Here is a 25,924-nt window from a genome sequence, read left to right on the forward strand (position 1 = left end):
TTCAGGCTTGTTACAACATAGATAGCATTTCTTTATTGGCTGTTTTCAGAACATTAAGTTTTTATCCATGTAGCGTCGTAAAGGCATTGGGCTTACAGTGATACACCTACACCAATGAATATAATATGCTCTGCAGTGAACATGCTCAATGGTCCATAAATACAGTTATATCGTTGGAGATTTTTTTTTTTTTTTTTTACAAAAATAAACATCAGGAGCTAGTGTCACATGTAAGCAATTCACCACACCACTGGTTTGAGTTTTCCTTGTAACAACGAACACTGGTAGCAATAGGCCTACACAAAAGCAGATTATGGATTTGGCACAGTTATACTTACATGTTTATTAATATTGACAGAAACATCACTTACATTGAAATACAATAATATGTAACAGTCCATAGTAGAGTCTTTAAACACCACATTGAGACTGGCAAAGCCTCCTTTACTGCCTGCCTCTGTATCTTTATTACTCACCTGAAGAGCTCTCCTGTCTGTGTCAGTCATGTTTTACACGGTGCGTTCAAAGTCAGCGTGGAGTCTGTAAAATATACCGTGCAACCAAACACGACGCAGGTGCTCCCTCAAAAGATCCACCACATGTCCTCCTTATCTTTTTCCTCATGCCGCCTTTTTTTAACAAGCCTTGTTTTTGTTGTCAAATACTTGGTGGTATTTTATGGACTACTTTTGCCAACATTTAGCGATGAAATCTTGATCTGTGAACCGTGAGTGTGTTATGAATTACAATGGGCTCTGCAGTAAGGAGTGCTCCCCTGGGAACTAGTTTTCTATTTTTTTTTTTTTCTTTGTACTGTCTGGCCTTGGTTTGCTGCAGGGAAACACGGCATTTGGTTTGTATTGATTGAAAGCAGACAATGAAGTTTCTAAATGATAGTATAGCAGAGAGGGTGGAGTGCATGTTCTCAGAGGACATCCCAAATGCTGTGGATCAATTTAACGGATGGATTCAAAGTTTGGCGGAAATATGATCACTTCTAAGATAGCGACAAGCATCCTTTAGAGAGTGGAAGGCCGGAGCCCCGTTTGGACAGCCTTGTGAGGTCGCCAGTCCGTGCTCAGCTGCATTCCTCGCAGTTGCAGGCCAGGATGTAGCGGTACGTGGCGGTGATCCGAGTCCCTCCGCTACAACGCAGTCTCACGGCCTTCAGCTTGGACGTGTGTGGACGGCAGCAGGAGCAGGTGCTTTTGAAGGGCTGTTTGAGCACTGAGCTGAAGGAGATAAGGGGGTCCGAACGAGTCGTGTGGCTGCAGTGACCTTCACAGCGAGCCAGCAACACCATCTGAAAGCACAGTTTGAAATATGGATTAAATTCTTCATTGACTTGTACTGAGCATTAACATGAACATTAAGGGAGTAAGTACTGTATAAAAGTGCTAATATAAGGTCATTGAACTTGTAGGGAAATGTGTGCCCTATTTTTATTTGACTGATCCTTTACTGCCACTGAAGCTGCCTGCCAGGAGCTGTGGGTCTCCTCTTCAGATTTTGAGCTAGGCTTGGTCAAGATTTTATTGTACAGTACATGTACATTGTGCATGTTTTAAGTTGGTTGTAGAAACTGGAGTGCCCAGAGGGTGGACAGGGGGTGAACCCGGATCCTTCTCATCGAGTTCTCATTCACCACGCTGCCTAAATCAGTTTTTGTGTTGAACTGAGTGATTGTTGAGATGTTTGACCTTGCACCTGCAAACTGAAAGATAGAACGAGAGCAGACAGTCACTCCTACATTCTGTTGTGGACAGTGCCTAAGGCCAAATATCTTTTCACAGTACTAGTTGCTTCATGGTGGGACTTCTGTATTTGAATATTAACTGTTCTCTGTGTTTGGGTGCTTATTTTCACCAACTTCACCACTTACAAGACAGTTTGGCTCAGCATCAACACTGAGTAGCACATACGTTATGGTGTATGGTCTGTCAACTTTCACCTCATTATGAACAATCTAGATTTGTGTTGTCATGAGGTTAACATTTCAAACTCAATAGGAAAACACCCAAAACTCCTTTTAGACAATGGACTTCCAACCCAATTTTATGACTATGTGGTTTTGTACAATATCATGTTTATGTGATTATTATCTATTCAAGTTCTAGTAGCAATAAGTATTTGTATCACTCAATCAGTATCAGTACTTTAGACACACCCTTACCTAAACAGCTATTTAGATACATGTATATCTTATGTCTTGGTATGGACAAAACAAAAAGACTGTGGAAACATCTGGAATTAAAGTCTAAGTTTCATTGGGGTGTCAAATGCGTCTTGGTTTAACTAGTCTTGTAATTATACATCATTACAATCCATCATTGATATATTAGGATTTTCTATGTGTCATTGGAGTGTTATTAAAACCTTTAGCATGGTTAAAGTTCATATATAAAATGATATAGAAAACTCCACCCACCACCCGGGCTCATAGCTTTAGAAAAGTTAACCAGGACAGGAAACATTTACTGCCCTCCAAGGTCTTCTCAAAGAGAGACATATAAAATGGCTAAGTTGACAGCTGTAATGACCACCAAGACTTTATCAGTTATTACACAGTCCATTCAAATGGATCCAATATGGAATCCTTCAAGGATGTAATTTCAAGACCACATTTCCATATTGCCAAGAAAGACTATTATGCTCTTCATCTTCATAAAGTGCTTTACGGAATTAAAAGTCTAACCAAGGACTGAGAGTGGAGATCTAAACAGTCAGTGATAGAAATGTTGGCAATAAAACCAGAATAAGTAAAGGAAACATAAAGAGCTGTGCCCTATAGCCAAGATAATAATTTCCTATGTAAAACATGCAGAAAATGCTAGACAGAGAGAAATTTAATGTGTCAGAACTGCAATAGAAATGATAATCAAAATCATATGGTGTTGTTGATTGGAAAAGGTTGAATGTAACAGTGTCTGTCAGACTTCAAGAACAGTCTCCAGATCCAGACAGGTCCTGAGGAGCCACAGCCGTGTTATTTATCACCATGCACAGCTCTATTGTCTCTAAATGAAGGTATCATGGCACACTGCACTGTGAGAGAGCAGAGCTGACTCTCTCCTTAAGCCTGTCCAATCAGCTGACACATAGCCTCTCTGTGATCAGTGTTTTGACCGCCAGCCCGCATGCCTCAGTGGGTCACCACATTCCTGTCTCCTCCCTCAGCAGCTCTGTGTCCTCTGTCAGCTGCTGCCTGTCCTGTCCATGGACCACTCATGCCAAAGCCTGTCTGGGGCCGCGGCAGGGACACCCAAGCCAACAGCAGCCATGTCGCCACGTTAAGTCCATTTGTCTTTGTCCAGCTGAGGATCAAGCTGTCTGACACTGACAGTGCCCAGTCTGACAGGACTGTCCCTGCTCTCCTCTGTGGTCTGTCGGCACCTCTCCCTCTGATCTTCTTTCATTCATAACAAGTTAAGCCTGTGCTGGGGAAGTCCAGTACCTTATATAGGATTTAAAGTAGAAGGCCTTTTGACTGTTCAGCATAATTTGAAGTACAGTTTTCATAATCATATCATCCCTTTTGGCCCGTGTAAACTGATGATACTTGATCACATAGATGATATATAGATTAAAAGCCTCTTATCTTATTATAAATGTTTGTTTATCTGGATTACAGAGCAGTGAGAAACAAAGCATGCACATGGCACATGTGTTGTACTTGTCCACTAATCAGAAAATAGTGTCTACAGAGGGCTTGCTGAAGGTTTCATCTTTGATTTAATGTAACAGACAATAATTTATAAGCCTACTTGTCATATTGTGCTTTAGTTGTGAAAGCTTGTGCAGATATGGTTATTCTAAGTGTCTGACAGTTATACAGCTCCACTGTGAGTTTAATATGCCCTTCCCTGGCCTGCTTGTTCTATGGTTTGGCCACCTGCTATGTGCACTCAGTCCAATGATTTTTAAAAAGAGCAGAAAAAGTGATCACTCATGCAGCAAGAATAACTGTGCTAAAGCAACAGGAATGGAAAGGAAAACTGACATCCATTTTCAGCAAAAACAATGACGTCCTTGGCTTTGGCTAAGCCATCGGTCTGTTTGCATAAAGTATTCACTCGTTTGACAAATTAAGAGGAAGAAGCACGCCTCAGAACCATTAGGCCACTCTCCACATTCCCTTTGTGTGGGCCTGTCTCTCTGGCAGCGGCTGACAGCACAGGGCTGAGGTGCGCCGCGTGCCTCGGCCAAAAGCTCACCCCCTCTGAGACTGCAGTATGGCCCCTGTCCAGAAGAACACACGTCCAGTGCACTCCCAGAGACGCCCAGAGATGCCCAGAGACACCCAGAGATAGGACCAGGGACAGGGTCAGGGACAGGATCAGGGACAGGGCCAAGGAAGGACCAGGGACAGGAACAAGAACAGAACCAGGGACAGGACCACGGACAGGACCAGGGACAGGACTAAGGACCGGATCAAGGACAGGACCAGGGATAGGGACCAGGGACAGGGACACGACCAAGGAAGGACCAAGGAAGGACCAGGGACAGGACCCGGGACAGAACCAAGGACAGGGCCAGGGACCATGGACAGGGACAGGACCAAGGACAGGACCAGGGACCAGGGACAGAACCAAGGACAGGGCCACGGGCAGGACCAAGAAAGGACTAGGCACAGGACAAGGGAAGGGCCAGGGAAGGACCAGGGAAGGACCAGAGACAGGACCAGGGACAAGACCAGGAACAGGGACAGAACCTAGGTCAGGGACAGGGACAGGGCCAGGGACAGAGCCAGGAAAGAACAGTGAGAGAGAGAGCCTCGGCTTGGAGAGAGCAAAGAGCAGGAACCCGCTGGGGCTGTAAGAGATAGTAGTCATAAGTACACCACTCACAGTTGTAGAGTTCAGAACTGGAGGGAGGCTTTCTGGCAGAGCAACTGCAGTGCATCTGTTTGGAACAGACGACGTTTTGGACAAATTGAGCAAATTACCTCTTGTTCATTTGTCAGTTTGACTGTTACCTTAAACAACTTGTTTCTGTGGAAGTAAGTTCACACCCAAGTGGAATAAAGCAAACTGTTACCTGATGAGATGGCATTCATGGAAAAGGATCATAGACTTCAAAATGTATTACAGTTCTTTTACAACACTCCTACACAGGGACAAATGCAATAGAACCCACTGGTGAAGCTGACAAAGAGAAAGCATTAACAAGTATTTTCTACCAGTATGTGATATAGTTTACTAAATATACTATACTGTATTATACCATACTAAATTACCTACTTTTCTCAAGGACTTCAAGGTCCTAGCTCTGGACCTGATATCTCACAGTTAGCCAGTGTCTGATAAAGGTCTGTTATGACTTGAAACCCTAAAATCTTGAAGAAAGTATTGAAAAACTGATCCTGTATTCACCCTGTTACCATCATAGACGAAGTGGAGTCACGTGAAATGTCCTACCTTGGAGTTGCACTTGTAGATGGGGTGCGTGATGGTCTCTACGAAGTGGTGCCTCATACACCTCTGTGGGTCGGATTCTCCAAGGTGAGGGTCTTTGGCTTTGTTACTGCTGGCCGACTGTACAAGGCCCAAGAGGGGACAGCACACCAAGACCAGCAGGAGGCCGGAGGGGTGGCCCACACACACGGACGACCTCATCTCCACAACTGGTCCAATATGTTCCCTTTGTCAATCTTCTCTGCTTTTTCGTCAGCCACTAAAGTTCAGGGTCTGACTTCCTTTAAAAGGTTTAAGGTTGGCAAATTGCACAGATACAAGTCGTAAGCTTCATAATACCGCTCCATCCCCCGCTGTCTGGATCCACCGCAGTCTGGAAGAGAACACAAACAGATAAATGCAAAATATTGTGTTTGAAGCCTGTATGTTTTGTCTATTAGTATTTGGGCATCTACTTTTCACAGAGGATTTCATGTGCGGATACGTCCACTTTCTTTCCCATGGATGTCTTTCCCAGTGTCTGTGTGTGATTGATCGCTTGATGGCGTGGGAGTACATAAAATAGAGGCTGAATATGCAACAAAAATATAAAAGTTCAAGACAAAGGTAATAGGACTCTTCTAAAAACATTTTCTTAAGGTAGCAAGGTTTTGGGGTGGACAAGAAGTTCCCCAGACCGTTGACCTGCCTTCAAGGTGTGTGATAGACTTGTTCCACAACACTTAAGCCCCTGCACGTTTATTACAAGGAGAAACCCAAGCCATGGACAAACAGCCTGCAGCCAGCTCCCTCCAATGCCCAGGAATGACTTTTTCATTAAAATCCACCACTCACAACAGGCTGTTTCACATGCTTGTAATTGTCTGCCAGACCCAGAGCTGACTAACCTACATATTTATATTTTGAATGCCCTTCTTTCATTTCAGGATTGCAACAGTCATAGCGCGATGCCAGCTCGCTACACCGTACAAGCAGACATAAGTGTTGTAAAATGAAAAATGCACTGCTAGTTGGATTGCATTTGGTGTTCTTTTTATTGTCAGCAGCAGAAGCACAGTCAAGCTGTGGTTGAAGTGTGACAGAAATGTTAACAGATTTATATGTCATTAAGATGAAGTATGACTTGAATATTAACACACAAAATGCCCAACGTGGTTTGACAATGTTGAATAATTGCCGTTACATTTTTAAACAATTTTTCCCATCTGTAAACTTCAGTGTAAAACAGTTTTACACAGCTACAATTCACCAAAATAAAGAGCAAATGATAAGCAGACTTAAGACAGTGGACTTATTGGGGCAATAAATTATAAAAAGCAAAAACCTTTTTACTTTTTTTTTTTTACACTTTTTAGTAAGGGCAGAATAACCTAAATAAAAAGTACCTTACAACTAGTCACTGTCTTAGCAAATTTTCAAAACAAAACAAGAATAGTTGACTTCTTTAAAAACATTTCTTATTGCTTTTACAGCGTAACAAGCAATATGGTGTGAATTAAAAAATGCTTGTGCGTGTGTGTGTGTGCATGTGTGTGTGTGTGTGTGTGTTTGTGTGGGGGGAGCTGATGATAATACGCTTGAAATTTAATTGGTTTTTCATTTTATATTTTGAATGGCAACATGGTTTTAATTTGGGGTTAGCTTTTTGCAGTTTCATGAAAAGGAAAATGACTTAGGGTACGTGTTGTTTTATGTGGAATAACAGCCACTTTTCAGTTTGGACTTAGAGGCATAACTGTGGCCTGTGGTTAAACAGAATGCTTTATTTCGCTGGCAGTTCTCTTTTTTCTTTAATTCTATGCTGTCTTGGGTTTAAACAAGCTATCCCATATAGACTGTTTAACAAGACCAATGAAAGGGGGGCTCCTCAGTGACAATTTGATAGGGGGTCTGAGGGCAGAGCAGAGTCTAAGATGACAATTGAATTTGACAAATAGTACTTTAGTAAATTCTTCTTTTCATTCCACATCCATCAATGTAATTACACTGCTCTTCGTTTTCATTAAAAGCACATGCACGAACTCATTAGAAAATAAGCCTGTCTGTTTTGTAAATTCTTCGGCACTGCAGCATACAGACTAGAGACCAAATGGATATTAGAGGTGAATTAGAGGTGGAAAAAGTATTTATAGTTTTATGATATATTGGGATAATTTTCAGGGCTGCCTTAACAAATACAGGGACTAACAAATTGACCTCAGTTAGTCAGTCAGTGCAGACCTTTGAAATTAGATGATAAAGTATATGTCATCGGTCATCTGTCACAAGAAGCAAAAAGCAGTGGTTATAATACTACTATTACTACTACTACTACTACTACTACTACTACTACTACTACTACTACTACTACTACTGCTACTACTACTACTACTACTACTACTACTACTACTACTACTACTACTACTACTACTACTACTACTACTACTACTACTACTACTACTACTACTACTACTACTACTACTACTACTACTACTACTGCTACTACTACTACTACTACTACTACTACTACTACTACTACTACCACTACTACTACTGCCACTACTAGAGCCATGCACTGGACCCGATGCAAAACACTGCTGCACGGGACACATTTTGAAAGCTCATTGCGGGAGCGGGCGGGAGCGGGACAGCACAATGCGGGAGCAGGTGGGTAGGATGATAAACTGCAGTCCTGCAAACTAAATATGAGTGTAAAGTAAAATACACAAATGATGGATATTTTATTTGGCATTAATAAAAACATTTTAAGCAGCCTACATTTGTGGGCTTATCTTGTGCATATTTTAGATAATTCCTCTCCGCTTCTCCATGTTTGATAGAACTTCAGAAAGTGAATGTCCCCATCCTGTGGGACTTGCAGGCGGAGCGGGACAAAATATCACAGATGTGGGCGGGAGCGGGACTGAAAATTCTATCCCACGCAGACCTCTAGCCACTACTACTTCTACTATTACTACTACCATTACTACTCAGGTGAGTCAGCAGAAGGGGGCAAAGGGGTTTGTTGTCCTGGGCCCTGGTCTTAGGGGCCCAGAGTTGGAACCTCTTCCTACTAATTAATATTAGAGGGGGCACATGTGAGTCTTCTTGTTCCTGGCCCTCAGATTTTTGTCAACGGGACTGCTACTACTGCTACTACTACCACTACTATTACTGCATACTATTAATACTACTATTACTACTAGTATTACTGAATAAAATCACCTCACAGGGTTTTGTATATAATTAAATGTAAATCAATAAACTGAGGTCCAGTCATTTTTAATCATCAGTGATATGGTTGAATGTTTATTTATAATTGAGAAGTTCACTGTCAATAATCTGTCAGTGAAAAACGTGGGATTTGGAGCTGAGTTCAGATGTTTGGAGGAAAAATGTTAAACTGAATAAAAAAATAGTGAATGATCAGTATGAGGAAAAATAATGATTGATTTGTCATAACCCCCAGTCCTCTCATTTTACTTCGTTGATTTTTGTGCTACAGTTTCAAGTGTCCAGATGTTTAGACCCAACACTAAACACTATATTTTACTTATTAACACGAGCAGCATGTCTCTACAACTTATGTCTTCACTTGAGCTAAAATTATATCGGCATCTTCCCTCCACCTAACCTCCCAGGCCCAATGTTTTTCTTACAAGAGCGAATAATTTAACCTTAACCTTTCGGAGAGAACTAGAAGTATCATTTGGCTTGTTAAAATAAATACTCTCACAGAAGATCCGAAGGCTGGGTTAGCACATGCTCCACAGTGAAAGGGCCCGTAATGCGCTGTTTTCTGATCTGTGTTATATGTTATTTCCTCGTCAAAACACACAAATCCTGCATATTTACGCTGAGCTCTTCTCTCCAACGGAAAATACTAAATAATGTAGACAGACTAATAATGCAGGATTACTGAAACATGTTTGAATGGAACAAAACACAACTCCAGGTGTGTTTTTGATAAGGTAACAACATTCTAACTAAAGCTCACAAGAGTTAATTTAGCCTAATATAAGATCTTTAACATATGACCACAGCCTTGCTTTCCGAAATGAATCAGTGCTATTACTATCAGTCGTGTCCTCACTGTTTTCCTGACAAAACAAAACAACAAACTTCAAAGCAATTACCACATACTGTTTTACCAATCGTCTTTCCTATAAACTTTCCCTACCCGAGGGCCCCAGAATTCCTGTTAAATCCATGGTGGACAACACATGGATACCTGATTAGGTCCAGACCCCAAACAAGTAATAATCTGCCCGAGTAAAATTAACTGCACTTAAAATTTCCTCTTGTAAAATCTGGCGTGTATATTTTGCTGGCCACCCTTTTCCCCTTAAGAGTACCGTCCCCGATAACTCAACTCTTCCAAAACAAGAAAAATAAAAGTTTCTGGAGTTGAAAAGTGGATAGGGTTTTAGACATGTGATCGACAGCTAGCTATGATTGACAAGAGGAGAAGACAAAAGCGCAAATGTTGGTATGTTAAAATAATTTTACTGCACCATAATGGTCTTGAAGAAGTGATTCAATAAGTCCTGGAAAAAATAGTTTTTGACCAAAAAGTCCAACAGTGTATATCTGACTGTAATTACTGTGATACATGATTTCTGAACAGTCCACCTTTTGGAGAACAAGATAAGTATGCCCTCCGGACTCGAGCAATATTGAGTTGTTAAATCATCTCGGAAATAACAGCAGACATTATCGACATGTCTATACAAATAAAAGAAAAATGAAAATGTGTGCCTGTTGAACTTGTAACAGATTCTGGCACTTTAGTGAAGCAAAGCAAACAAAGATAATACCAATGGACAAGGGTGAGTTGGCTGGAACAAGCTAAATAAACTGTAATTTATTCCGAATGTTGTCATTTTGAGCCTCCGCCAGCCATGTTTAATGCTGATGAGACTGTTGTATTAGGCCTGGCCAACTTCCTCTCAGTATTGGCTTTTAACTACAGTGCACGGATCATACTATATTGATTGGCATCTGCTCATTAAGCGCCCAGACAAGACTTTAATGTTCCCGCTGTGACATAAACAGTCTTGGATACTTAAGCGACATGGCAAACCCGCACTAAAGCTGACCACTAATCTCTATTACTGTCCCCACTCCAGTTTGGAAAATGGTAGTTTGGAGAATCATCGGCCTATTCTCCTCTATTAGTTGTAGAAATATCGTGGCATTTATACTAGGGCTACTGATAGAGAATTGCATTTCTGTGCTGCACTAGCCCCCCACTGCCAGCTCAGTCCTTGTTATCTTGGCCAGTGTCATCAGAGGTATAATACTCCCTACAAAGAAAGCATTATTGGAATGAACAAGACTATCACGATGTGTTCAAGATCCTGTCCTGATGGTGAATACATTTCTCCTGCGTTAGAACCACAGACTGTATATGTAAATGGACATAGCTAACCTGAAGTGAACGTGGGGGGCGCTTCCAACTCCATCGACTCTCTTTGACTTTACAATGAAAAATTGTTGCCCCTCTCTTTCTAACTGCTGTTGTGAGCCTTGCCATTTTGATTTTGAAATGTTTGTATTAACCCTGTCTTCATGATCCTCTTTTTATTTCGCTATTTTATCTGTAAATAAATTCCTATTCCTATTAATATGGAACTTGGCTCCAAATTCACCCCTATAACTGCCGACCTTTTGAGCTTCATTTGACTGGAGCCAAACGCAATGGGTGACGTCAAACTCCTTTAGTCCACTTCTCTGTACAGTCTGTGGTTAGAACCCCTAGTCAGGCTGGCGCCACCTAGTACCTCCACTCAATTTCATTTCTCTCCTGCAACTAGGTCAGGAATCGGAATACACTAGACGGTCTGCAAGAACCCCGGAAGTGCGAGTTCGGACACCAGCCAATCAGTGAAGAGCCATACATTCTGTGTTGCCCACGATTCACAAGAAAACAAAGAGAATGTTTGGTGAATTTTATCAAGGGGAAAGACGTTATTGTCCTTCTTCCTACGGGATTTGGGAAAAGGTTAATATACGAGCTAGTCCCGTTAGTGGCGCATTACATACGTCACGACCAAATAGCAGCAATTGGTTAAATAAAAAAAGACCCACCTACTGTCAAGCGAATGAATCCTAATGCTGCGAGGTCAGACGATTTCCACCAAGGTCAGACGGTTTCTACAAAGTGAAACTGGCTGATGTATCAGGCTATAGAACCCCAGCCCTACGTCTCTTTTCTTCAACTCTTAAACTATTGTAATGTATTCTACAACACCTACATATGGGCAGAGTCTCCTATGGAATGTTCATACTATCTCACTTTTCTCTCTCTACAGATCTCACATGTGCTGTCCGTCTGATGTACTAATAATATCCATCACTCACTTCCACATAGAACGTAATCTCCAACAAGGCTTCCTGTTTTGTTCCTCAGTGCACATTGGGAGTGTTTTTTTTCTCCTGATACAAATAATCAAATGATTCAGACTTCTTCCAAAACTTTCTTGCAATTAAACAAAACATGCCTTCAGATGTCTTGGTTGAGGCTGAGGTGAATGGAGTAATTAACCACAAAAATATTTCACAGTATACGTGTGTTTTGGATGTTTACACTGCAAGTTTCTCTCAGGGTTATTTTAGCAGCTTCTTGAGAAATTTCCCACAATTTAATCAATATTATAATTGTATAAAAAAAGAAAAAGTTTAGATGATTCATGGTCCACTTCTCCTGCATCTGAACTGTCTCCAAACCACACAACCAACAAGTCAAAATCTTTGTAATTTTTTGGTTAAACTGAGATAAATAATAAACAGAATTTTCAGATCAAGTGGTGAAAAAAGAGCTTTCCCTAAAAACAAATAAAACCAAAACAAACCATCAGCCTAAGTCCTTAGTCTATAATGACAGCCCCTGTGTTGGCCTCCATAGAATGCATTTGTAAAGATTGAACTTGAGTAAACATTATAGCGCTGTTATATAAATGTGGTGCCACTGAAAATACTATTCACCACAAAATCTACCAAGTCACATTTTCCACTTGAGTGTGGAAAAAGAAATATGTTATCTTACAAAAGCCTTTGTTTTGATTTGATATGACGAGGGAAAAAATAGACCTGGGTTATGGTTTCCAGTTGAGCCACATATATTTTTCCGTCTGTTTTATTTTGAAGTTGATTTTAGTTGTAATCGCAAGAGGTAAAGGGACATGTGGTAATGAAGTATAAAACAGTGGCAGTACAGTTTGTGCGTCATAGTAAAGCAGTGGCACTGTGTTTCCAGAAGCGAGCAGATACCAGGCTGACCCTCGTTTGAAGTGTGTCCAGACCCAAGTGGACTGGGGCCTTTACTATCGGAGTCTTGAAACTGCTAAGATGTGTAGTTACAGAGGTGGGGAGTACTCACTTTTTACATACAACTTGTACTTCAGATTCAGACACCAGGCCTACCTTAGTAATAGGCTATATTTATACTGTAATACTGCTCTTACTCAGTGGTGTAGTGTGGATTTTTTAAGTGGGGGGTAGGCGATTTGTGACGTCATCGCTGTGATGAATCCCCGCTACCTAACTCCTCCCCCAAACAAACATAAAGGTGCCAGCCCAGTAGTAATCAGTAATATTTGATGTTTTTTTAAACCGAAAATTATGTTGAATCATGTTATTATCATTAACATAATTCACAATCACTTACAGAACATCTATCACAGGTAGTGTAAGAGAATTTAAGTAATTTAAGTAATTTATCTTCTTTTTTATTTATTTATTTATCTTTAACATTGACTCACAAAAGCTATATTTACACCATGATCTTCCCTTGTCATACCATTGGCATACCATTATCTAAATTGTGGCATATTGCTGTCTAATTGGTGTCTACTGGCCTTCATAGTCTCACCACTTGCTTTATAAACCTCCTCCTTTGGAGGCAGAGTAAAGGGGCTTCAACACTCATAGATCATACTATGTTCACTTTTGAACTCATACTATGTTGACTTTCCAAGTCCCCCCGAGCCTGTATTATTGATGGTAAATAAACTTCTCCTGCTTAAGACGTCCAGTTGGTCTCCAGCCTTTTACTTCCACCCTTTCTTGGACAAGCAGAAATCTTCCACAATAAGGAGGACTAAACCAGGACTGAACCAGGACTAAAACAAGACTAAACTCAGGTCCCCTCCCAACACTCAGTCTTGGTTCAGTCCTAGGTTCAGTCCTGGTCCCCTCATGTCACAGGTCACTTAGGGCAGTACTGGAGATATCATAGGCCTATGCAGGTTGTTTGCCAATAGCTCCGGTTTGACATTTAAGTTGTAGGCTATTCAGGAGAAGTGGGTTGATGGTGTATCCCCACGTACCACGCCCACTGCATCCCTGCTCTTACTTGAGTCAAAGTTTACTTGAGACGAAGTTTTACTTGATTCTCACTGTGAACTTACAAAATGAGTGACAAATATGTTGACAATATTAAATCATTTGAACATTTGTGTTTCTTCCACCAGATATGATTTATTGTTTAGTGTTTCATTTTTGTGGTCTATTCTTTCTAAATGAAATTTTTTTTTTCATTATTTAATGTTTTATCTGCCAAATTACATTCATGTCTAATTATAAATCAGATGTTAATGCTTAAGCAGTTACTCTTATTGAGTAGAAGGTCCTTCAAACTCTTTTTTTTACAACAATTTTGGCTTTACAATTGTTCCAATTACTAGCTGCCGATCTGTGCTATTTAAATCGTTTTTTCAAGCTTGCACAATTTCTATGTGTTGCCAAAACAAATACATTTTATAATAAGCCATATTTTCCTGCATCCTTTCCACTCAGGTCTGCCTCATCTCAGCCTCCTATTGAACAAGGCCAGGTTCCAATCCAATGTCTTTCACTACCCCTCCTCTGTCCATATTCAAATCACCTCATACCTCATTACCATATCACTCTTTTTCATTTATATCTGCAGCAAACACCTCCTCTTCACCTCCTTTGCACAATTTTGAAGAACTCATCCCAATTAATATTTTGCACCTTATTTATCTCGAACAAATCCAGCAGTTCCACTTGGCTCTCTCATTCCTCCCTTTTGTACAGAATAAATATTAACTGGAAATTCTTAAGGGTCTCCTGAATAATTATGGCAAATTATTCCAAGCGCAGCCAATCATCACACGCATGAACACAAATGAATCTGGCTAGAATAATTGTCAAATTAAAGTGCCATTTCTGATTGACTTGTTATATGACAGAGCCCTATTAAAAAAGCCAGAACACTAAATCCCATTACACTTTCTCTAGACCTGGGAAAATGTAAATGTCATATTTTGTCCAAACCACAATCCAACATTTCCACAAAATACTCTGTTAAAAAACATACACAAAATTCTTGGTTCGAACTCTAAACCCCAGGGGACCCCAAAGTATTGCATTGTGGGTATTCTATAACAAATCAGTTAAATTGGCAAAGAAACCCTAAATTTTAAACAAACCTTTTCCTTTTTAATAGGCCAATGTGGCATTCCTCGCTCGCATGAAATAATTATGGTCCCAGATGTAGCTCCGCAGGCTAATATGCTACAGTATGAGATAATTACACAACATAACAAGCAAGCATTACTACCATAATATCAACTGCATACTCCTATCCTAAAATCTACTCTTAGGTTTCATTAGGAGAAATATTATACGACATAGAGTAGATTAAATTAGTCATAGCACTTCACTTTGAGTTTTTAGTCTACACAGGGGAGATCATATAAGAAGAGTTGTGAGTTAAGAAGAATACATGGGGAGCCACAACCACACAGCCACAGCACCAGCCCCCCACATACCTCCGCCCCCGTCTAAGACCCTGTATAAGACAGTATGAAGCTGCAGGACTTTAGAGTTATGAGCAGGTGGATCCGAGCTTAAGGAGCCCACCAAGTGTAATGTCTCATTCACTAACAATGGTGGGAAAAATGCCACACACAAAGGCTCCTGCTGTGTTACCGTATGGCCAGAATTAATTATGAAAAATTTCTTTCTAAATACTGTATTTTGTAGATTCGATGGCTGTAAATATGCAAGTAAACACTTTTGGCAGTAGTTTAATTGTAATGTCTACAGCACACAAATGTATTAGCTGGTAAAAGTACACTTATTATTACTAATACATGATTTGATTGTTATGCAGCCTTAGCATACTGTGCAAATTTTTTTCTATAATAATATAATAATAATATTTTCTTATCTCTCAAAATTAACTTTATGTTTTTATGTACTAGTTGGAATTCAGTTGAAAAAAAAAAAAAATCCTTTTAACAAGAAACTATTGTATGGAAAAACTGGAGGAGAGTCTTAAAAGGAGATAACTTGAGGACACCCCACTGCTGAAGCCATATGTTGTGCAGAAAATCACAATTTCTTCCACGCTGTGGGGCGCAAGTAAACACCCACTGCCCACTTAGTGAATGTTCTCACATTTGTTAAACACAAAAACTGAACTATCTGCTGAAACTAAACTACTGCATTGCTCGAAACTTTATTGAAGGGTAACATGGGTTAATAAACTGTTTTGGGCTACATCTTTATTAAATTAAATTAAACTAGTTTAAGTTTCTTACATAGACTGTATAAATAAATGGACATAGCTAACCTGTTTGCTGCCAAGTTCCAAATACACTGCCAGTCAAAAGTTTTAGAACACCCTAATTCTTCCAGTTATTTATTGTAATTCAAGTCATGCAAATCCGAAGAAGAGCTTGAAATGGTACAAAAGTAAGTACTGAACAGCCAGGGGTTAAAAAAAGATAAAAGATACAAAACACAAGTCCAAGCTCTGATAAAACTACCTCAGGAAAAAACTTGAAAACATGGAGTGGCCAGCACAGTCTTCTAAACTTAAACCCCATCGAGCAGGTTTGGGATGAACAGGACAGAAGAGTGAAAACCAAGAAACCTACAAGTGCCACACATTTATGGGAACTTCTGCAGGTGACTCGGGAAGAACTTTTTGAAGAATATTTTATTTCTATTGCAGAAAGAACGGGCCACGAGTGTGTTCAGCTGTTATATCTGCCAAAGGTGGACACTTTCATGAACCCAAAGTTTAGAATATGTTTTGGTCGACAGAAAACAGTAGAAAGTGAGCATGTGGGGCACTTCTCGATGCTTTGACTTTACAGTTGACTTTACATTTAAAAATGGTCACCCCCCTCTCTGTAACTTCTGTAATGAACATTTTGATCTTAAAATGTTCGTATTAACCTTCTCTACATGATTCTGGTGTTTTTATTTGGCTGTTTTGTCCGTAAATAAATTCCTATTCCTAATATAGAACTTGGCTCCAACTAAGTGCTAGCATCACAAGCTTCATTTAACTGGAGCTGAACACTATGGGTGACGTCACACTCCTTTAATCCACTTCTTTATAGAGTCTATAATTTTATATAATAGCATTGAGAGACATTGCGACTGCCTTGACGGAAGTTTGTATTCTCTTCCAGTAGAAATTGCCAGCGAAACAGGTGCAGCAGCTGAATCTTTATTAAAGTCTCATTTTTTATCAGTGAATACCTTTTCTTTCACTTCCTCTCTTTGCACAGACTTCTTTCATTGAACTGCATCACCACAATCCTATCTCATCTGCTCACCACTGCAGTCCCTGGCCAAAGCTGACGTCATGATTATCTGTCGGCCCCCCCCTGCCTCCAGCCTTCCCCCCCCTCCCCTCTGCCATTGTTTCACCAGCTTTTAATAAACTAAAGGGCAGATTCCTCACTGGACCAAGGCAGAGGAACCCACACACACACACATACACACTCACACACTGAATATTGGCATGCATGGTGCCAAGCTCTTCCACTGTCCACTGACGCCAGCTTGCGATAGCACACATCCACTAATGCTTTCTCTCCATTGAACACACACGCACAGCCGACCCCACGCGCCAAACTCCTAAAAGCTAAGCCCCTCACTAAATATATCTCCCCCAGAAGAGATAAAGCAAACAGCGTGGATTTGGGAGCTGTGCATAGCCAATAACAGGCCTCTGTGTGAGCTGGAGCTAAGCTTGTGTTAGCTTTGCATTGTAGGATTCATAGAAAGTAGTGCTGAAAATGCTCTTTTCATGGTAGCCATAATCTTAGCAGGTGCTCCCCTAATTTACCAGTAACTCCACAGTTTTACTCAATTAAGAAACCTTGTGTAACTTCTGGTGGAGGGTCTATCAAACGCTTTTCTTCCGGGAGCTGTTTTTGCTTTGTCTCGAATGTTTTAGAGTATGGTATTAAGCTTTTCTACCTTAATGGAGACCAAACCAGACCAAGTAACAGGTCAGATCTGTGGAGAAGCAACCCCGGCAGAACAGTCAGAATTCATGTTTGGTATTTTTGAGCTGTAAAACCACCTGTAATTTATTAAATGTAAGGTGGAGTTGTTTAATGTCATACTGTGGAACATTCTAGGACCCTCCACCAGAAAAATTACACAATAAAGCAGAGTACAAGACCAGGACTATCACTCTAATAACTATTACAAAAACTTATAATAGACAGTATTGCTGGGTTATAGAACAATATTCTATACTGAGGGTACAACTAAAATTAATTATTAAACTGCAGATTTTTGCTGTAATATAAAGAGCTCTAGAGAATAGAAATGACCAGGTTCAACATGATTGATTTTCCCTTTTGGATAGATCTTATCAAAATGCCATGTAACCAATGGTTCGTGTCCCCATCTGGGAGTATGAGTCAGCACATTCTAAAAAAAACAAAACAAACAAAAAGAAAAAAACATCGGGGGTAATATTTTTAGAAACTGTCAAAGTAGATGTAGCTAAAGGATATTTTGGCTTTAGAGCTTTCATAACATTGATTTGCATAAACAAATTTCTTTTTTGAATACCAAAAAATACAAAAACAGATTTAAGTATATTCATGGATATCAGTTGCATTACTTTATTCTGTTTTTGTCATTTTAACTTTTAACTTGATTATTCAAAAGAGAGAAAAGCGATGTGTTGAATACTACGAAATGGCACTTTTTCGTAGCTTGAATCCCATGAATATAAACAAGTGAATACAGATATACATATTTGTGAAGGGGGGGGTTGGGCCACGATAACTATATGGTCTTATTGTTCAATACATAATAGATGGAACAATAATTACTGTGGGGACTTTTTCTTTGCAGTACTGGGAAAGTTCGGGTTATTTTTCTGTACTATGATAAGATTTGAGATGTAGATGGTTGAATAAATAACTTCTGTGACTCATTATAGACTACTTAAGCGTTGCATTCTGTGATGTATTTATTGCAGTTGATATTTTTAACAATACTGTACATTAAAAGGCTTTTTGGGGATAATTCTGCTTTATGGTTTGGTTTCAGTACTAATATTTAAAGTCTATTTTTAGTTCACCATCATATTTGTTATCGTGACAGGCCTAGGGTTTCCTTGGGACCTATTACTCTCTTTCTCTCACTCTCTCTCTCCCTCCACCTCCCCTTTCTGTCTTTCTCTCTCTCGCTTTCTCTTTCTCTCTCTGTCTGTCACTCTCCCTTTCTCTCTACCTCTATCTCTCTTTCACTCTCTCATTGTACCACAGGGGTTTCAGTGTCTTCCTCTCTGTCTTTCTGTCTATCCCCCCATCATACCACTTTGTTTTCTGTGACTCTCTCTCTTTTTTCTAACCCCGCTCTCTCTCCTGTCATTCCACTATGTTTTCTGTCTCTCTCTCTCCTTCTCTCCCCACTCTCTCTCCTGTCATACCTCTCTCTCTCTTGTCGTACCACTGTCTTTTCTCTCTCCCCCTTTCTCTCCTGTTGTACCACTGTGTTTTCTAGGTGTCTCTCTCTCTCCTCTCTCTCTCTTTCCCTTTCTCTCTCTCTCTCTCTTTCCTGTTGTACCACTGTGTTTTCTGGATGTCTCTCTCTCTCCCCCTCTCTCTCTCTCTCTCTCTCTCTCTCTCTCTCTCTCTCTCTCTCTCTCTCTCTCTCTCTCTCTCTCTCTCTCTCTCTCTCTCCTGTTGTACCAATGTGTTTTCTGGGTGTCTCTCTCTCCCTCTCTCCCCCCTCTCTTTCTAATGTTGTACCACTTTGTTCTCTCTCTCTCTCTCTCCTGTTCTCCTGTTGTACCACTATGTTTTCATGTTTTCTGTCTCCCTCTCTCCCCCTCTCCTCTGTTTCTCTCCTGTTGTACCACTATGTTTTCTCTCTCTCCCTCTCTCCCCCTCTCATACCACTGTGTTCTCTCTCTCGCTCTCTCCCCTCTCTCTCTCCTGTTGTACCACTGTGTTTGTTCTTTCTCTCTCTCTCTCTTTCTCTCTTTCTTTCTCCTGTCACACGACTGTGTTCTCTCTCTCGCTCTCTCCCCTCTCTCTCTCCTGTTACACCACTGTGTTTTTTCTTTCTCTCTCCTGCTCGCTCTCTCCTGTCGTACCACTGTGTTTGATTTACCTCCAGGTCTGAGGTGCGTGCAGAGCATCCATTTGTCAGGAGCGCATTCCTCTTCAAGTGAAACATTGTGAACTGCCCATCACAGCTTCAACGCCGTCCAAATAAACACCAGTATAAGGCCTCGCCACGAGAATGAAACATCTATACAGTTAAAGATTTATGGACATGGGCGTGGATGACTGGGGACAATTACAGTGTTTAGTGGTCAACCTGAAGCAAGTTCAATGGGCTAATCCGTCTTTGATTATCTGGGCTAGAGCTCCGTATAAAAACTAAACAGACTTTTGAGACCTTAAACAGCCCGTACAGTATTATGCTATTTTCTGATCTCTGTTATAATGTTGTTTCCTCATCAAAAACATACCTGGAGTTATGTTTTGTCTCATTCACACATGTTTAACACACAAATCCTGCATGTTTAGGACGAGTTCTTCGCTCAAACAGAAAACACTCATGTGGTAATACAGGAAGTGCTCCACTGTGTTTTAAACTCCGTACGCCTTCACTTGAATAATTTGGATAATTTCCACCCTGGAATTGACAAGCTTTCCTAAACAAAAAGTTAAAAAGTAGCTGTTAACTTGAAAACTACCCCTACATGACATCACAAGGTGGGCCAGAGCATTTTGAGCTTTGGAGATGAAGACAGACTAATAATTCAGGATTACTTAAACATGTGCGAATGAAACAAAACACAACTCTGGGTATGTTTTGATGAGATAATAACATTCTAACTTGGTTTAAAGTTCGCAAGAGTCAATTTTGGGTAATATCAGACCTTTAATGATATTGAAATATAATGCTGAGTAATGACAGTCTGAGCGCAGTAAGTGCAGTGTACAGTGCCAGAGAGCTGCTGTCAGTCTGCACCTGGCTGGACGTGTGATGCCTCAGAATCACCTCCCACTCGTCTCTTCTCGTCATATTTGATTTTCATTTTGAGCTGTGGATGCAAAATCTGATCCTTGAGAATAAGTAAAGAAAATACAAACCCAAACTGCTTTCCTGCCCAGTGTCACTGGTGTCAAGTGGTGTGGGACTGTGTTTATGCATCATATTCTGTTATTTCTCTATTGTGTTTTGGCTGATGTGGTCCTCCTGCTTTCTCTGCCGTTATTATTGATCCATCTTATTGTAGTCTGTAAAACTCAATAAGTCATATCTACACAAATGGAAGGGAAAAACTACCTAAATCATTCTTATGCACTAACTCAAAATCCAATTTCCTTTAGAGTCATTGCTCAAACAGAGGGAGGGAAGAAACTGTCTCATATTTTAGAATAAGACAAAGTTTCCAATGTAATTAGCAATTCAACATGAAATAATTTATCTTTTGAATAGTTCTCAAGATGACCTGTAAAAACAAAAGGTGACGTTTTTCAAGTAAGTTGTATTTTTAAGTATAGCTTTATTTCATTGGGTTCTAAAACTAGCAAACAATATTCTTTATGTCATATCTGAAAAAGGCAAACTATTACACCAGGAACAGCATCTGATGTAAAGTTTATGTAAAGTCCATAATTTGATTTGCTGTCGAGAACGGTCATCTGAATTGGATTACTTTCACTTCTACCCAAACTGTGAATAACTGTTGCTTTCAAGTGTTTTTACAGCCAGTCCATTTTTCATTTAAACACCTTGCCCTGTCTCATAATCACGTCTAACTCTCTCCCGTTGGAAGTAGTAGCGTTATCTGGCCCCTCCTCTTTTCTACCTACCACAGCGTCCATTATATCTGTCATCATGTCCTCCCAACATAAGCCAGCAGCCTCGGGGTCTGATAGAGCAGGCCAAGTCAATCATGCACTCAAACACACATAAGCGTACACACCTGTAAAACACTAGCCACATCTCCACACATCTCCACACATCTCCACACATCTCCAGTCATTTACGGCATTATTAACCCGGCCGGCACTTCACACACATGCTCCTGCGCAGTTCAGTGATCCAGCCAACCTCCCTGTCAGGGCCTGATTAGCAAATCCACATGAGCCAATGCAAACATGTTTCCTGCTATTACACATCATGTCACACCACAGACTAATAACAACCACCCGCCCGGGCCAGCTCTGGAGGTACGGCTCCTCTTACTGATACAGCCCTGATCTCTGATAGAGTTCACCGCACTTTGTCAGGTTAGTCAGTTATAGGTCATTGCTCATAGTCAAATGAAATAGTAATACATAATAGTCTTAAACTGTTAATAGAAGCTGTAAAAATGTGACTAAAATATAAAAATGAACACACACACAAATTTTAGGGAAAGTTAGCCTCCTACCAAAGCGCTCTTGTAACACGCAACAATGAAGATGAGCCTTTATTATTATAATTTTTTTTTATACCTGAGAATTGTTCTTTTAGTGAGTTTCCAAAATATTATTAAAAGTCTACATTTATTGCAGCTTGATTGTTAGGAGCATTTTAGTTGTTTTTTTTTTTTTTGCATTTTTGAATCTTTAATATAACAAAAAATGTTATTATACTTTATTTAATAATTAGGGTATTCAAAGAGATTTTCGTCAGCATGTAGTGTCACTGACAGCTGTCATAGCTCAAAATGACGTATTGAAACAACCTTCACAGCTAAAATGTAAAAGTTAGCTGCCAGGTAGTACAAAATTATATATAACAAAAAAGCGAAACAAGAGAAATTCATATTTGGAGAAAAAAAAATCTGGATGTTTTTTTTTTATACATCAAAGTGCACCTGAACTGTGAGAAGCTGCACCACGTCTCTTAACAATTTACCCAGCATGCCACCAGAATAAATGGTAATATTTGAGTACTATACAAGCCTGGCTCTTACCTTACAGACAGAGACAGACAGAGCGGAAGTATCCAGAGAGGCTGAGGTCCTGCGTGCACGACTGGATTCCAACTATTGTTTCCCAGCCAGCTGCTCTCTCCTCTCCTGCCTCTACCTCTCTGAGCTGGATCCTCTCTCTCCTCCCTCCCTCTCTCCCTCCCGCTCTCACCTCCCCTCTGCTGTACTCCATTTTTGTTGTAACACAGAAATCGACAGAAAGACGCAGCATGTAAAGACAGTGGTCACATGTGGATAGTGACAAAGCGGTCATATATTATCAAATGGCTCTTTTCCCAAACACAGTCAAACACAGCAGCTGACTCCCAGACACGCTCCACTGTGGCAAATGGGAATTCCAGGTTCGGACAGCTCTGCTCAGCCCATCAGGAGAGACTGACCAAAAGCTAGTTTTACGAGGCCAGGGTTATAAAACTGTTAGCAGATTTAGTTTATTTAAAAACAACTGGCCCCTTTTCTGACATAAGAGCTGGTGGGTGGTGGGTGGGGGTGTGGTGGGTGAGGGGGACAGAATACCAACATTGTGGACAATATGTAAAGGATAAATAAAAACAGAAAAATGCAATGTAAATGCGCTAATGTTGCATTTTATTAACAATAAAACATAAAGAACATAGCCAAAGCATAGAGCCAAAGGAATAACATGGCCATTTGACTTGGACTCAAGCAAAATGGAAAAGAACATGGTCAGATGAACCAAAAAACCCATTTGACCCGTGATGGACAGAAGTGCTGTTGGAACATGTTCATTTATAGGCTTTTATTATAGCATTTGTGGATGTAATTTAGGTCTTTTTAGCAGTTCTTTTAACGCAACATGAACCGTCATTGAACCGTCATCATTGAAATGTTAGTGTACGTGCAGTGGTTTCATTTCCAACAAAGACATGTCTGTAAAAATGCCAATATCAATAAAGTAAATTTGAAAATTCTGCTTTTTGTACAGTTAGAAATCATGTACTGCTCGGGCCATTTGCTCTTTCATTTTATTTTTGCAGTTGAAGGGCTGATTTAAATGGCCCGTATTACTCTATTTTTGATTTATGTTGTAATGTTGTTTCCTCATCACAAACATACCTAAAGTTGTGTTTTGTTTTATTCACACTTGTTTAACACACAAACCCTGCATATTTCGGCAGAGTTCTGAGTTCTGTTCTACTTTGAGATGCCATTTCATAACGCAGGAAGTGCTCCACTGTGTTTTTAAACTTCATACACTTGCACTAGAATCATTTGGATCATCTTAGTCCTGGAATTGCCAATCTCTACTGAACTGAAGGTAAATGGAGCTGTTAACTTGAAAACAAAAAATTCATGACATCATGAGGCGGAACAGAGCATTTAGAGCTTGGGATACACAGACAGACTAATAATAAAGGGTTATTCAAACAGGTGGGAATGAAACAAAACACAACTCCAGGTATGTTTTTGCTGAGGTAACAGAATTATAATGTAGCTTAAAGCTCACAAGAATTAATTTTGTGTAATAGGACCTTTAAACTAATGTTGAAATGTTGCTGCACATATGTGTATCATAGACACATTTCATGACTCCTTTTGAGATAAAACTATAATAAATTCCAACTGGTATCTATGCTGAAAAGTACCGCAAATGTAATGTTGGAACATGGGAAAGGAGCTGAGAAAATACAAGTATGACATAGCAAAAGAGATCAGCATATCAAAAGATTTGAGTAAAACAACTGATGCATGTTAAGTACTGGAGAATAATGCCATATGTTGTACACATTAGAGAATAGCAGATCCAGCAGCTTGTGATACACATCCCAAATATCTGCTGAAAACACGCAATAGCACATTTTGTTTGTTGGATATGGTCATTCTGAAGCTCTTTTTAACTGACACGGAGCAGGTTGAGGAAGTCAATGGGACATAAAACAAACCTATGCCATCTGGGAAAACAGCTTGTTTCCAAATAAATTTCTCCTCTATTAAGCAGGTTTGATTTGAATAGATGAGTCAGTAATAGGCCAGCGGAGGAACTGATCTAAAATACAACCTGAACCAAAGATAATGCAGTGACATGTGTATTTACCTGTAGTGACACAACAGCATATCCAGTTGTTCCATGACTCTTTTGTTTACTTTTTTTTTATACAGCTTTTGCATCTTTTGTATCTCTATAGATGTTTGGTACATCTGCCTTTAACATTTTTGATGTTTGATCTGTATTCATGGGTTTCAGCTTCCTGTTAATGCCATTTTGAGGAAATTGACCATTCAGAAGATTTATTTTCTTTTGTAAAGTGGATTGTTATGGCAACGGTCCTAACTTTTCGTCATTCTGAAACCCATGAATAATAACATGAGGCTTTTCACTTTCTATTCTGAACTTCGGGGCAGTAGCTCAGTTAGTCGATCTGAAAGTTGATGGTTTGAATCCCACTCCTGGCATAAACATTGTTGGTAGAGTTGTCAGATCCCCTGGCCCACAGGTTGCTGATGTGATCCAGCTCCCATACTGCTGCTGTGTCCTTGGGTTAGACAGCTCACTCCTAATGTCTGCATACATTGTTGTGTGAATGTGTGTGTGACTGAGTGGGTCCTTGATGTAGACCTTTGAGTGCCTTGATGGTAAAAAATAGCATACTACACAAATGTGACAAATTTAGCCAATCCCCTGACAGATGGATAGGGCCATTATACCATTTTTAGTAATTTAAAAAAATAAGTGCTACAACATAGAGCCAATATTTAATTATTTTAATTGTTTAATGTTTTTGCATGTTTTTATATTGTGTTGATTTTATTAGAAAGCACTTTGGTCATTGTGTGTGTTGTAAAGGGCTCTCTAAATAAGACTGATTGATTGTGAGAATGACCCCTTCTTTTAGTCCTTATATTTAGGACTGTAATATAAATTGAATCTGTCTTTATGCAATTACATTGTTTCCTAGTAAATTGCATAAACGATTTTGCGTAATCTTTTTCAGAGCTTTTGCCAGACCCCCTTTTTAGTCGAATGATAGAGTCGATAACAGTCCTACTTCCATTACATTGAATATTTAACAATTGCGACTACTTTGCACCATTTACATCAACACTGACCTTCTGCAGATTTGTTGCGTTCTGAAACTCTACAATGCAACTAACCATTAAAGTCTTTGGCGGAGGTCTCATCTGTAAACAATTTGACGCTGATAGTCTGCCGGTAACTTTTAGAACTGATCAAAACAAGTTGAGTCTAGCTCCAAAACGTAACTACCTCATCTGTCTTTCTCACATGTTTCGGACCTGAAGACAGACTACACAAAACCCAACCTACAAAGAGAAG

The 25,924-nt window shown here is 39.9% G+C and overlaps 1 protein-coding gene across 1 annotated transcript; it reads right to left on the reverse strand.

Moving 5' to 3' along the window:
• Positions 1–526: 526 nt before the first annotated feature.
• Positions 527–22,717, reverse strand: ndp (norrin cystine knot growth factor NDP). Its single transcript, XM_020936344.2, has 3 exons — positions 22,612–22,717; positions 5,418–5,787; positions 527–1,303 (listed from the first exon to the last, which is right to left on the reverse strand). Exons 2-3 carry the CDS (start codon positions 5,613–5,615, stop codon positions 1,079–1,081), a joined length of 423 nt encoding a protein of 140 aa, XP_020792003.1. The 5' UTR covers positions 5,616–5,787; positions 22,612–22,717; the 3' UTR covers positions 527–1,078.
• Positions 22,718–25,924: the final 3,207 nt, after the last annotated feature.

Source organism: Boleophthalmus pectinirostris, unplaced genomic scaffold, assembly GCF_026225935.1.
Source record: "Boleophthalmus pectinirostris isolate CB_2022bp ecotype Guang Dong unplaced genomic scaffold, ASM2622593v1 HiC_scaffold_1, whole genome shotgun sequence".
NCBI classification, from domain to species: domain Eukaryota; kingdom Metazoa; phylum Chordata; class Actinopteri; order Gobiiformes; family Gobiidae; genus Boleophthalmus; species Boleophthalmus pectinirostris.